The 13,248-nt window shown below is 37.7% G+C and overlaps 1 protein-coding gene across 1 annotated transcript in view; it reads right to left on the bottom strand.

The window, feature by feature from the left end:
- The window catches only part of DICER1 (dicer 1, ribonuclease III), a 64,810-nt gene that overhangs the window by 16,303 nt on the left and 35,259 nt on the right, over window positions 1-13,248 (bottom strand). Inside the window, 9 exon segments of the mRNA XM_007447322.1 lie at window positions 354-507; window positions 711-924; window positions 1,153-1,332; window positions 3,567-3,706; window positions 4,386-4,461; window positions 5,451-5,583; window positions 8,186-8,340; window positions 8,913-9,155; window positions 10,390-10,522. Of these exon segments, the coding sequence (XP_007447384.1) occupies window positions 354-507; window positions 711-924; window positions 1,153-1,332; window positions 3,567-3,706; window positions 4,386-4,461; window positions 5,451-5,583; window positions 8,186-8,340; window positions 8,913-9,155; window positions 10,390-10,522 (1,428 nt within the window).

Below are 13,248 nucleotides of genomic sequence, written 5' to 3' on the forward strand. Positions count from 1 at the left end.
CACCGCACTTAATAACACTATGCCTTTTAACAATTCTAATAAACTATTATTTACATCCAAATTCTTTAAGACTTTGGGGATTAAAAGGATGGAGGTTTTAAGAAGAAAGCCTATCAACATCATTCAGATGATCTGACCTTCATAAAGTAAAACCCCTTCATCAACAGTGTTCTGGGTTTTGTTTTTTAAGTAAGTAAACTGGAGAGAACAGGTCCACCGCGAAGAGATACCTATATTTTCTACTAGTAACATCAATGCCAAAGTCACAGGTCACTTACATTCCCCATATGAACAAGGGAATCTTCTGAAACGAAGATTCACCCCCACTTAGCCTCTTCCACTTAAAACCTTACCTTGGAATGATAACTGCATCCTGGTAATCTTCTAATTTAAAAACAAAGGGGGTTTCTTTTGAATACTTTGTACTGGGAATGCCTATGCGAGCTTCAGATTTCTCGATATCTTCCATGAATTTAAAGTCAATGTCCAAAGTGCTGGAGTCATTAACTTAGGGAAGAAAAAGACCCTTTAGCTCGTTAAAATACAATAATACAGGTAAGATCTTTACTCAAGCTATGTATTCATTACATGTGTCTAATTCAGAGTTATCAAAGATATTCCTGTAGTATATACAATAAGCTCATTGTTAAGCAACAGTTTCATTTTTTAGCTAATATACAGAAACACTTTAGAGTCTGGGTCCTTCTTACCAACATTAAGAGGTAGAACACAGTATGCTGAGTCAGCGTCTGTGGGTTTAAATTCTAGTGCAGGTTTCTCAAGCCGAAGAATATGTGAGAATATATACTGGTGAAGTCTTGTAATCAACTCAAGCATTTGTAGAGATAACGTGAAACCAGACTTCTTCAACTCAATAGATATGGTAACCTCTCCAGAGCGTGTGTACACAGGAAAGTGCGGGATCTTAACAAAAAGAAAAATAATGCACCCCCAAGGTTAGCAGATGTTTCAGTCCATTACAAACATTTAACTCCAGAAAAGGAATGGTGTTTTATATCAGGGGAACAGAAGAGATACCTTAATTTTAAAATATTAAACATTCTGAGGTAACAAAAGAGAGGTAAAGTAGCTTTTCCTTTTTTAAAAAAGAACAAGACAGTTCAACATAAACAGTCATTATGAAATGTCTACCTGAGGTATGGGTTTGGCTGTCAGTATTCCAAAGCATCTTGTGGTATCCTCAGGGGGATAAAGCTTCCGCCTTCTAAAGTTGAGTTCATCAGGTAAAGGTGTCGTTAGAACCATTCCTATCACATACAGGTAACAAGGCTGATCGGGCTTGGGGTAGCTATCCCTCAAACATTCTGGAATCTGGGATTGGAAAGAAAAATTAAGCATCAAGTTCAAGTGTATTAACCTCTTTTCCAGATGCTGGCAAGATAACAAATTTATTCCTGGCTTTACTAAAAGCTGATGAGAGAAAACTGAGAAAATATCCAAGGCTAGAGACCTCCTAATTTCTTAACCTCACTGGAGAGTCGGCACTTCTGGGTCTGCAAAAGTATATAACACCATCAAACACTGCAGGGTCTTTCAACACAATACTGTGCATTTGATCTATTTCTTTTCACTAGAGAACAAACTCTTTTCTTTCTTGGGTTTCTTAGTCTTTACTCACTTGTAGAATGGCAGAAAATAAAGGTAGCCAAATTTTTAAAATCCCATGTAATCCTGAAACTCAAAGATAACCTTTATTAACACTGTGATATACTGTATCATCTTCCAGACTTTTTCTGGAATAAATGTATACATTCCAGAATAAATGTATATAAACACATACACATACATATTTTTTTACTACAAATGGAATCACAAAAAAAAGACTGTATCATAACCTGATTTTTATCTCCAGTTACTACAATGAGAACATCTTTCAGGGTCAATACAAATCAGTATCATTTTTAATGGCCATCTCATTGAAGGAGTAAACCATGACTTAAACTAAGATTGCTTCTAAACTTTCAATAATCATACAACCTGACCCAACAGTCTTGCAGTTTCTGAGGCTCAATAACAGAAATAATTATGCCCACAGTTAAAAGGTACAGAAATGCTGGCTATGGGGTAGTTATAGTTAATAGAATATCAGATAATACAGAATGCACCTATTAATTAAACAGGATGCAAAGCAGTACTATGCTTCTCAAAACACTTATTGGTGATAACATATGATGTCATATGAAACTAGTCCAGTAATCTCTAGGATAAATGTTAGAGCAGGAAAACTGGATATGAGGAAATAAGCATTTCAGAAAATAGGATAACTTAATTCATGATTTTTGAAAAACTGACATGAGTTTGAATCTTGAAAATGCTTAGCTGGGTGCAAACTTTTTAAAAAAGTAAAAACTCAATAAAACAAAAAAATCATACATTTAGGCCAAGATCAAAGTACACAGCAAATTTTTGCTTCTGTTAGGGGTGTTTATAAGGTAAAACTATTGACAAATATTTTTTAAATAAGTACTTCAGCCCAGTATGGTTACAGCTAGAACTACGCCACAGATCCAGCTAGACACAATACATTGAAAAAACTAATTTTAACTCCAGTCAAGCCACATCCTAACTCCCGACAAGTAACTGTGCTTGCACCTGCTGGTGTGCCCCTCATCTGGATGGGCACTTGCCTGTTTTATCATACACACCCTCTATGTTTTAGCTCCAAACATGAGGTAAAGCAAGAACCTCGACACTAAAGTGAACGAAACAAAGAACGTCTCTTTAAATGAAATTAACGCACTCTGGATAGAATCTGATAGATGAAATTGAGCTATCTGTAATGAGGTGGATAGACCTAGAGTCTGTCATAGAGAGTGAAGTAAGTCAGAAAGAGAAAGACAAATACCGTATGCTAACACATATATATGGAATTTAAGGGGAAAAAATGTCATGAAGAACCTAGGGATAAGACAGGAATAAAGACACAGACCTACTGGAGAACGGACTTGAGGATACGGGGCAGGGGGGGAGGGTGAGCTGTGACAAAGCGAGAGAGAGGCATGGACATATATACACTACCAAATGTAAGGTAGATAGCTAGTGGGAAGCAGCCGCATAGCACAGGGAGATCAGCTCGGTGCTTTGTGACCGCCTGGAGGGGTGGGATAGGGCAGGTGGGAGGGAGGGAGACGCAAGAGGGAGGAGATATGGGAACATATGTATATGTATAACTGATTCACTTTGTTATAAAGCAGAAACTAACACACCATTGTAAAGCGACTATACTCCAATAAAGATGTTAAATAAATAAAAAATAAAAAGCCAATAAGAAAAAAAAAAAAAAAGAATCTGATAGATGAGTCCAGGAATCCTTTTGAGAAGAAAAACAAAAGCAATGTCTGAAATGAGAAAGAGTACACAGTGTCCACATGACAGTGAAGGGGCTGACCTGAGGGAAGCTGTGAACGAGGGAGGGAAACGAGCCGAGATCCAGAGTGGGCTAAATTACAAGGGTTTTGGGAGCCAAGCAAAGGAATCTGGACTTGATATAGCAAGAAGTAAAGTCAGAAAGGCTAGACTTTTACTCGGTTCTAACCAATACTAACCGCTTTTGGGTAGCACTGCCTTCGTTTTGTGGAGCCTGGTCTTCCTGGAACACTGGTCTCTTCTTCGTCATGTAAATCCAGCTCTTCTTCGTATTTAACAGTCTCTTTCCCAACTGGCATCAAATGGTCATCCAGTTCGCCTAAGAAATTTAAAGAGAATTAACAAACAGTCCTGATTTTGCCTCTCTTAACTCATCAGTGAATAATCCAGAACAGCACTATGTTAGGAAGCAACTGGAAAAGTCATGAAAACTAAAGCATCTGTGCTTTTAATAATACAAAAGCTATCTGATGTGATACTTAAAGCAAAGTCTATTTTGACATTTGTATATTCAATATGATCAGGATTATAAATTCTGTTCTAAGATTAAAAATTAAAACATGAACAGAAAAATAGTACATGTCATCCGTTTACAAATGCCACTGGAAAACGAGTCTTCCCATTAAAAAAAAAAGCTTTAATTTGTACACTAACATAGACTAATTGGAGACCGATACATTAAAACACAAAACACATATGTTCATGATTCAACAGCTACTAGAAGACCTTTATGTATTTATATACTGAAAAGAGGTCAGGAAATGGGAGCAAATAAATTGTAGCTGTTAAGCTGTGGAAAACAGAGCTCCTCCATCTTACACAGGATCTTCAGTTACATCATACTTACATCTATCTTCACCAAAGCACACCAAGAGCAACAAGTTCTCTTGTTGCTCTCTCGCATAATCCTTAGGCACCTACAAAGCCCTTGATGTGCTTTTGTTTTACAGTGTTTTTAACTTGATTTTTATTTACATGTGCCTTTCAAACACTCTTACCAATTTTGTGCAGTTTTTCACAGCAAATGAGAGCTACGACTCTTTCAGCCAATCGTATACAGCTCATTGGGGGACCCTGAAAGTAACAAAACATGTGCCCATTATATATGCAAGAAGCTGTGTATTATCATTAGTGCATAAAACATATATGAAACCTCTACCCCGAAATCTTTAAAGTTGAAATTTACCAGAACAAAGTTTCATTTTGAAAAACGTCAGCAAGTTTTAAAAAATCCTAATCTCCATAATTTGAAGAGCCATCTTTAAAAATCCTGCCCAGGGCTTCCCAGGTGGCGCAGTGGTTAAGAATCCGCCTGCCAATGCAGGGTACACGGGTTCGAGCCCTGGGCCGGGAAGATCCCACATGCTGCGGAGCAACTAAGCCCGTGCACCACAACTACTGAGCCTGTGCTCTACAGCCTACGAGCCACAACTTCTGAGCCCACGTGCCACAACTACTGAAGCCCATGCGCCTAGAGCCCATGCTCTGCAACAAGAGAAGCCCCCACTCGCGGCAACTAGAGAAAGCCCGTGCGCAGCAACAAAGACCCAACACAGCCAAAAATTAATTAATTAATTAATTAATTAAAAAAAAAACCTGCCCAGTAAAACCTACATAGTTATAACTAAGATTTTACAATTTTGATGAATTTAAATTTTAGTAAGAATTTAACATATCAGTATTGAGACTAAGGATAGCAGTTACACAAAGGCTGATTTTCAAGTCAACAACAAAATAACTAGAGCAACCCAGCTGCATTTAATGAATTCTGTGTCACTGTAAGTATCTAAGCCACAGAACAATGATTCTGCCAGAAATGTTTATAGTAGTAAGATCTTAAAGGAAACTTCAGAGGTCATCTAATCTAATTCTGGGAGTCTATGAATTATATAGTCTATTGAAGATTGGAACATATAGCTGACTACAAAAGAGATTTACAAATTTACTTTTTAAAGTAGATTTAAAGCCAAATTTACCTGTAACTTGCATAGCCTTAGAGAAGCTGAAAACAAATCTATTAATGACATATTTTAAGGCACAATCATTTCTTTTTCTAAACTTACAACAATGGAGGCTCGAAGAGGTGAGTTAATTGGCAGATAAAGAGTTGAATAAAATGTACCATCAGGCAACTCTCGGGTTCTACATTTAGGAGCCAGGTGAGTAAACGGATCACTTGGTAATCTAGCACAGTATCTGTGAAGAAAAAGAAATTCTGATGCTGAGTCTACAACTGAGAAACAGAGGAAAAATTTTTTACTGATATTCACATTCTAAAGTTTGATTTTTTTATGCCCCTCTTCCCCTCTACTGGATTGGTATTTATATGTGGAGTCTGAGCTTCACTGCTTCAAACTTTCAATAAGATTGGAAGAGTACATTTATATACATAATGGAACGTTCTGCAATGATGTTCTTTCTGTATCTGTGCTGTCTGACAGGGAGGCTACTGAGCACGTGCAATGTGGCAAGGGCAGCTAAGGAACTAAATTTTTCACTTTATTTAATTTTCATTAAAATTGAAACTTGAATATAAATAGCCATATACGTCTAGTGCTATGACTGGACCGTGCAGAAAGCATTGTTCAGAATCTGTTAAGGGAATAAACTGCCCGTGTTTGTTCCTTAACGATCTTACATTTGCCCACAACTACTGGGGTCTATGCAAGGAAGGCATCAGAAGCAGGTCCAGTGTTCACACAAAGGAGGGCAGCAGAACAAGACGACCACCCAAGCAGCAGCACAAGGAGAACACTGCAAGCAGGGCCAGAAGCCAGCCTCGAGGGAGCTGGGGCCCAAGTCAGGAGGGTGCTGGGAGAGGAAGCCAACCCAATGGGGGCCAGGACGCATGCAAGGAGGGCAGCGGAATGGGCAGCAACCCTGCAAGGTCAGGACCTGTGCAATGAGGGCACCTAAACATGGTGGCTGCCCTGCAGACTGCTACATATAGGGAGACTGAACAGTCAAGTCATTATTTTGAGGACAATGGGAATTAGATTCCTCACTATTAAAAAAGCCAGGAACAAAGGTGGAAAAAAGGGAAGCTAGAATAAACCCTCTGGTGTCATACTAAAAAATGGAGTTAACAACAGACAGGTAGTCAGGTACAGAAATAACTACGAACGTTTATATAAACGTTTATATATATAAATGTTTATATAAACGTGTATGTGAATAGGCATAAACATTTTCTAGCTCCATCTACTAAACAGCCTGGTAGCAGTAATACTCCAAAGGCAATGAACACACCTAGTGCGCAGATCTTGGTTTCTAAACACAACTCATTCTCCACTAAAAGGAACCAGGACCTTTTGGACAAACAGCCAATATCTAGGCTGGGGCAGGGAAATTATGAGTCTAGAACATCTTAGTGTGCCATAAAATACAGAAGTGTTCAGAGAATAATGATGACATGTTAAAAAGACATAGAAGCTAGAATGAAGGGGCCCCCACCAGCCAAATTTTACACAATTTAACAACAAAATAAACGACAGTAGAAGACTATAAGTGACTGAATAAAACAGGAGCCCATTAGTTTACACTGGATAAAAAAATAAAAGGAACAAATAAACGGAGAGAAGAGAAAGCTCTTCCTCACAGTAAAATGACAATAAATAACAGAAAGAATAATGCAATCGGAAAAATCACCATTTTGCAGACATCACAGAAATAATCAGTTCAGGCAAGAAATATCAACTGAGTACTGACACTGATGGGTGAAACTGGGAAGAGGAATAAATTTCATATAATCTCAAAATATCTCCCCATGAAACAGTCACTAACTATAAAGGGGAAAAAGGCAACTTTACAGTAGAGAAAGCTGGCAGACCTTACGTAAGTGATCAAAGTCACCACCATAATAAGAGGACAAATAAACACTGAGTGACCCCGTTAGAGAGAATGAAAGGAACGCAGCATCACTTCCATGATATGCTGGCCGAGAACACATAACCTGGGTCTAATCATGAGAAAATATCAAATAAACCCAAATTGAGAAATGACTGGCCTGTCATCTTCCAAAGTTTCAAGGTCATTAAAGTCAAGGAAAGACTGAAGACAGGCTCCAGGTTGAAGGAGACCAGAGACATGAGGAAAATGGGTACAACCCACAATCCCGGACTGGACCCTTTCACTCCAAGAACATTCTCGTGAAACTTGAATGGGTCTCTCTGGGTGAAGGGTATATGTGAGTTCTCTGTAGTACTCTTGCAATATTTTAAAGTCTAAAATTGTTTCAAAATAAAAAGTTAAAAAGAAAATCTTATGGTTTCTGCTCCTTTATTTTGCCTCTGTACAAAATTTATCCTGATACATAATCTAGCTATGTATCTGCTTTTTCTTAGTTCTTAGAAATGTTATCACCAACTCAGGACAAAGTAAAACAGAACATACTCCAAAAAACAGGTTAATTTATCATAATCTTCCATTACTGCTAATGGAAAATTCAACATCCACCAACATTCATGACACAAAACAAGTTTCAAGATTTATAAAAGAAGAGTGAGTGTTGCAAAATTAATTTCAATTCTAATTAAAATACGCATATGCCTTCATTACGTCAGCCTTGTCAATGAGAACTAAGCATTTATTACTATGCAACACTGGTTTTGCCTTCTGACAAAAAAGAACAATAAACAAAAAAAAGCAACTTCTTTTCCTTCTCTCATCAAAGTATCACAGGCCATAAGCAGAAAGATTGGTGATTGTTTGCAAAAGGTAAACAACACAGTACTTATAGGTTTAGACTTAAATCTCGCAATTCTCACAGGCTTTCCATGCAAATGATTTGATGCCATACCTATTGATGTGTCCAATGGCCGTGTTGATTGTGACTCGTGGACCACCATCATCGGGCCTCAACACATATGGTGGGAAAACATCATCATCATCCACAACAGGCTCAATGTCAGTCTCACCGGTATCAACTGACTTGGAACATTTGTTTCTCAAGATCTGAACATTTTAAAAACAGAACTTATGAGAACAAATGCTTTTTCTGCCATTAGTTGTCTGCTTCTGTACCTACAGAAAAAGCTCTCTTGACATGAAACGTCTCTCCTAAATATACTTCAATACTCCATAGTTGCCTGCTGCTGAAAATTTCTCCGAATTAATCCTTTCCAGCTCCAATCATGTGGAGAAGTTCCCCATAAAGGTAACAAGGCTTAAAAGGTACTGTACCTACCTACCTACCTACCTACACACACACACACACACACACAAAGTGATCCCCAGTCTTTCATGAGTATAGGGGCCATGTCATCACTCTCAAATCACTCTGCATCTCAAACAATCAACTGTTACTACACTATCCACATAAACAGTACAGTTTCCAGGTCTTCTTCCCCAATAATCCATATGACCATTTTCACGGCTATTTTACTGTAAAATACTGCTGGCTCTGTGTAATTACTCTCAACTTTCTAACAGTGTACACACTGCACAGCTCTGCTGAGACTATTCTCTGAAGATAAAACTATTTCTAAGCACATAAAAACAACTTAAAGATAACACATGAATCTTACCTTTTCAATAGCTTTGTATGTTTTAAGGTCCTCTTCAAAACTTTTTATTTTGTCTGTATCTGCTAACATTACATAATTAGAGATCGGTGCCCTCGCTCTTCCCTTAGATTGAACATAGGATCGATACTCTGTGGGCAGATCAAAACGAACCACCAAGTTGCATTTCGGTATGTCAACACCCTCCTCCACAATACTTGTTGCAATAAGCAGGTTGGTTTCATGTGCTCGAAATTTCCTAAGTACCTGAAAAAAATCCACCAAGGATAGCAATTCTAAGAAATTTTCCAAATAAAACAATGTAGTAAAATTAAGGGACAACTGTCATTTCTGACAATACACTGAGCACGCTTAATCCAGGCCAGGCTGAAGATGATGATAACATCTCACAAAACTCGAGACGCATGAACACGTGACATTTTCAACTGAATATGACTTGAAAAATCCAAGTGCCTTTCTATTTTACAGAAGCACCCACGGACAAATCACAGCCTTCAAGATGAAGGCGCTGGCTTCTTTAATAACCAAAGTGACCAAACGAAATCACTTCTGGAGTCCCGTTGCCATTCTGAGCCTCCGTAATGGGATCTTATGGCTGTGAGTTTGTGCCAACATCCCTCCAAAGATGTCAAAACTCTTTCACTAAAATCCCTAAATCACTTGGAATTAAAAATTACAAGCAAAGCATTACTTATTTTCTGGCATCTTGGGACACATTTAAGGGATCAGAAATGATTTTTTTAAAAAGTGAAAAATTTTTTCATACTAGATTTTAAGGTAACATCATTTCCCAATCCAGAATAAGTTAAATACGAAAGTAAGTTGGGTTTTAGACGGATCTGTCAGACTCTGGCTGTTAGACTCCCCAAACTTGGAATATTACCAAAGAGCTATCACACAGAAATGACTTCAATGTGAATTATTCTGCTACTTTTAAGTTAAATAACAAATTTTAAATAAAAAGTTTTTATTTGCAAGCTGGAGCACTATATTAAGTTTTAGCATCTTTACAATGCTATTTCCTATATCAAAATCTTAAAAAGCATGAAAAAAATTAGGCCAAAATCTTTAAAATGTATTGTTACTTTTAAAGGATTCAACCAAGGCAGGACTTTAAGTAGAAAACAAAACACTTTCTAGGAAAACATTTCAGTTTCTTGCTTCAGAGTCGTATGGAGTCAACAGGAGTTAAGTTTACACAAGCTTTCTTTTTCTATAAAATGTAGTTGTGTGCCATCAGCCCAATAATGGAAAACAAAATGGGTGATGGCAATTAAGACACAGAACTGATTTTCCAGATAGATTCTCAACGTATGAATCACTATACAGCTACCTCAAAGGAGACGGCTAGTTTCTACATGAACAAGTACTCTATATTACCAAAAAATGCAGAGGAACTATGAAGAAAGGAAGCTCCTATGGGCAAAGTTTGTATATGTTCTGAAAATTGTTATTGTACAATTACTTGAACTTAGGTTACCTCTTCCTGTTTTCTGAATTCTGCTTCCATCTGTTTGTTACGAGGCTGATTCTTTCCAATGCCATGTCCAGTTATAAAATTGCTGCTGATGTAAGCCAGCTCTGGATCTTGTTTGCCAGCTTCCTTTATCAATCTAAGAAAATTATACACATTTGGAAGTTAAGCACTGCTGAGGGAAAAAAATTTTAACTTTTGTTTCTAAGGTCTCCCTTAAAATGGAAATACATATCCTTTTGCCAACATACCTAACAAAATAAGTCTTGGTATTTTTTTTTCGACTAGCTTAAAAAGAAATCACTGTCGCTCTTCTCTGCGTCGATCTGTGGACCAAATACTTATAACACCAAATACAGGGCTGATTTACACTGATGAATGAAATGGTCACAGTCCCTCAAACTTTCTAATTTGGCAGTGATGACCTTCATAGAAACGTGGCCCAGGAGGGGACAGCGCTAAGCAAAGAGAAACATGGATTCCTCATGTATTTTGGCTTTAGTCCAAGTCTTATAATGAAAAAACCACACACACTCTTTGTTAACGCACTTCCTTAAGCACACACACAACTTGCAGCAATGGTCATGCCCTTGTCTCCACGGCCAAACTTACGCAAAGTACCAAATACCCCAAAGGAATACTTCATTCTCCTCTGCATGTAGTAAGAGAGTTCCAGCTGTGCATGAAAAGAAGTGCGTCACTTCTTTTAGATTTATCCCAGCACCCTGTACCACTGGAAGCACGGCTCTAGGGAAAGGGATGCCTCCATCCACTGCTAAGCATCTCCATTCCCAACACTCATGTCCCTGGGCAGGCCGCTGACCACAGTTCTGCATAAAAGGCCACTGAGCTTCGGCACTGCAAGGCCAAGAGAGTTCCCACCCTATCCTGTCGGGAAAGAGCACATACTCCCGAGCTCATCCCCCTTTCTGCCTGCATCTCTGTATTAACCCAGAAAGCTTGTCCCCTCAGACGGGCCCTCCACTAATTAACGGAAAAGAGCTACAGGATGGGCTCACATTACATGGGTGCAGAAGGTTAACAGTTAGTGTTGCCATTACAGCTATTTTGGAAATATCCACATTCAAAAACTCAGCACACAGGGTAAATGGTTCCACACCTGGATAAATGGTTCCACACCTGACCTAAGCGATTCCATATGGTTCTTCTGAAGTCATACAACATAGTATAAATTCCTAATAGAAAATTGCATTTTTAAGTCAAACCATTCTCTTTTTTTCCCCCCAACAAGTACATGAAACAGGCTAATATCAAAGCCCTGGAAGAAACCTTGAAGGGCCATCTAGAATATCTTCCTGCCTCCAAATCAGTAAAACACTTGTGTGTCTAGGTTAGTTTGAGAGTCTGCTCTATAGTTTAAGTACTTAAAAAGTTCAAAATCAGAAACTTCTTTAATATGTTCCAAGATTCGTTTAGTTATTATAAACTTATGATGTCAGTAACAGAAAACAGTGCTACATGCAAACAGCATGCCCCAAAATCTAAAATATGAAATTAATTATCTTAGAAATAATATATACTTCCAAATTTTAGTTTATGTAAATTAGCATCAATTTGAACATAAAAGAGGTTTAAAAAAATGCATTTCAAGTTACTCCTAATTAGGTAAACAATGTATTTTAATTTGCCTAAAAAAATAAATCTGGTAGACTTCAACTAGCTGAGAAACAGAAGCACTACAAGTACATTTATTTCTCCTTAATCAGACTCTCACCAGTACTGCCGGGAAGAGAAGAAACAATGTGCACATTAATAAAAAAAAAAAAAAAGTCTCCTGTAAGCAACAGCTGAATTCTATATACCTATGCTGACAACGTTTAAAGAGAAAAATTTCTCTATCAGATAAATTTAAGGAATCCCTGCAAAGTTGCAGGCTTCCAGAGAAACAAAACAAGGTCTACTGTTGTCAGGGAGCTTGTTACTGAGTAACACACACTGACTAGAGGTTTCACAGCACCACAGAATTGCTGGGAAAGAGTCTTACTTGTTTCTTTTAATTTTATACTGAGTTTATGTGAGTTGTTCCACAAGCAAGCTGTTTGATAAAGAATGCTGTTCTCTAGTGCACAGAGCTTCTCAAACAATCTATAGCAAAGAACTGGTTATTTTTTTCCTAATTTCAAACTCACCCGAAACCAAAATTTTTGTAAAATTCCACGAAAATTAACTACTAAGAAAATGTAACTTTAAAAGCATTAAAATTCAACGGCCAATTGTATAACATTCAGCAGACATAAAAAACTAAGAGTTTATGAATATAACTGTGTTACATTCAGCGGACATAACTTACTCTTAAAACTAAGAGTTTATGCTTACCCTCAATCTCTGTATCTTACTCAACGCAGCTGGCACAGACCCACAGGTCACAGTGCATGTGTGTGTGCATACAGCCTCCCCAAGTACAATGTCAGGTGGTAAGACTGCCATTTTTATATACAGTGTCTCTTATTAACAACCCAGTAAGAGAGAGAGGTATTATTACTATTTTATACATGAAGATGCTGAGACTTTAAAAAGTTAAATAACTTGCACAAAACATACGCCTATAAAGTGAGTAGAAATAAAAGGAACCAGGGCTCCTTGGAGAAATGGCTGATCCTATGCAAGAAAAATACAAGATGAGCCTGGGACATCTTATAGTGCCAGAAAGTAAGGAAGTGTTCAAAAAACAAAAGGATGAGGGCATGTCAAAGGGACACAGGAGCTAACCTCAAACAGCCCCCAATGGCCCAGGGTGGAACAACTTGTACAAAAAAAAAAAACTAGTATCAGATTATAACCGAAGTATAAAATAAACAAACACGAGTTCATAATGATAAAAGAACATGATTCAACAAATATAAA

The sequence above is a fragment of the Lipotes vexillifer genome, unplaced genomic scaffold (genome assembly GCF_000442215.2).
Source record: "Lipotes vexillifer unplaced genomic scaffold, Lipotes_vexillifer_v1.1 scaffold1017, whole genome shotgun sequence".
In the NCBI taxonomy this organism is placed as follows: Eukaryota; Metazoa; Chordata; class Mammalia; order Artiodactyla; family Lipotidae; genus Lipotes; species Lipotes vexillifer.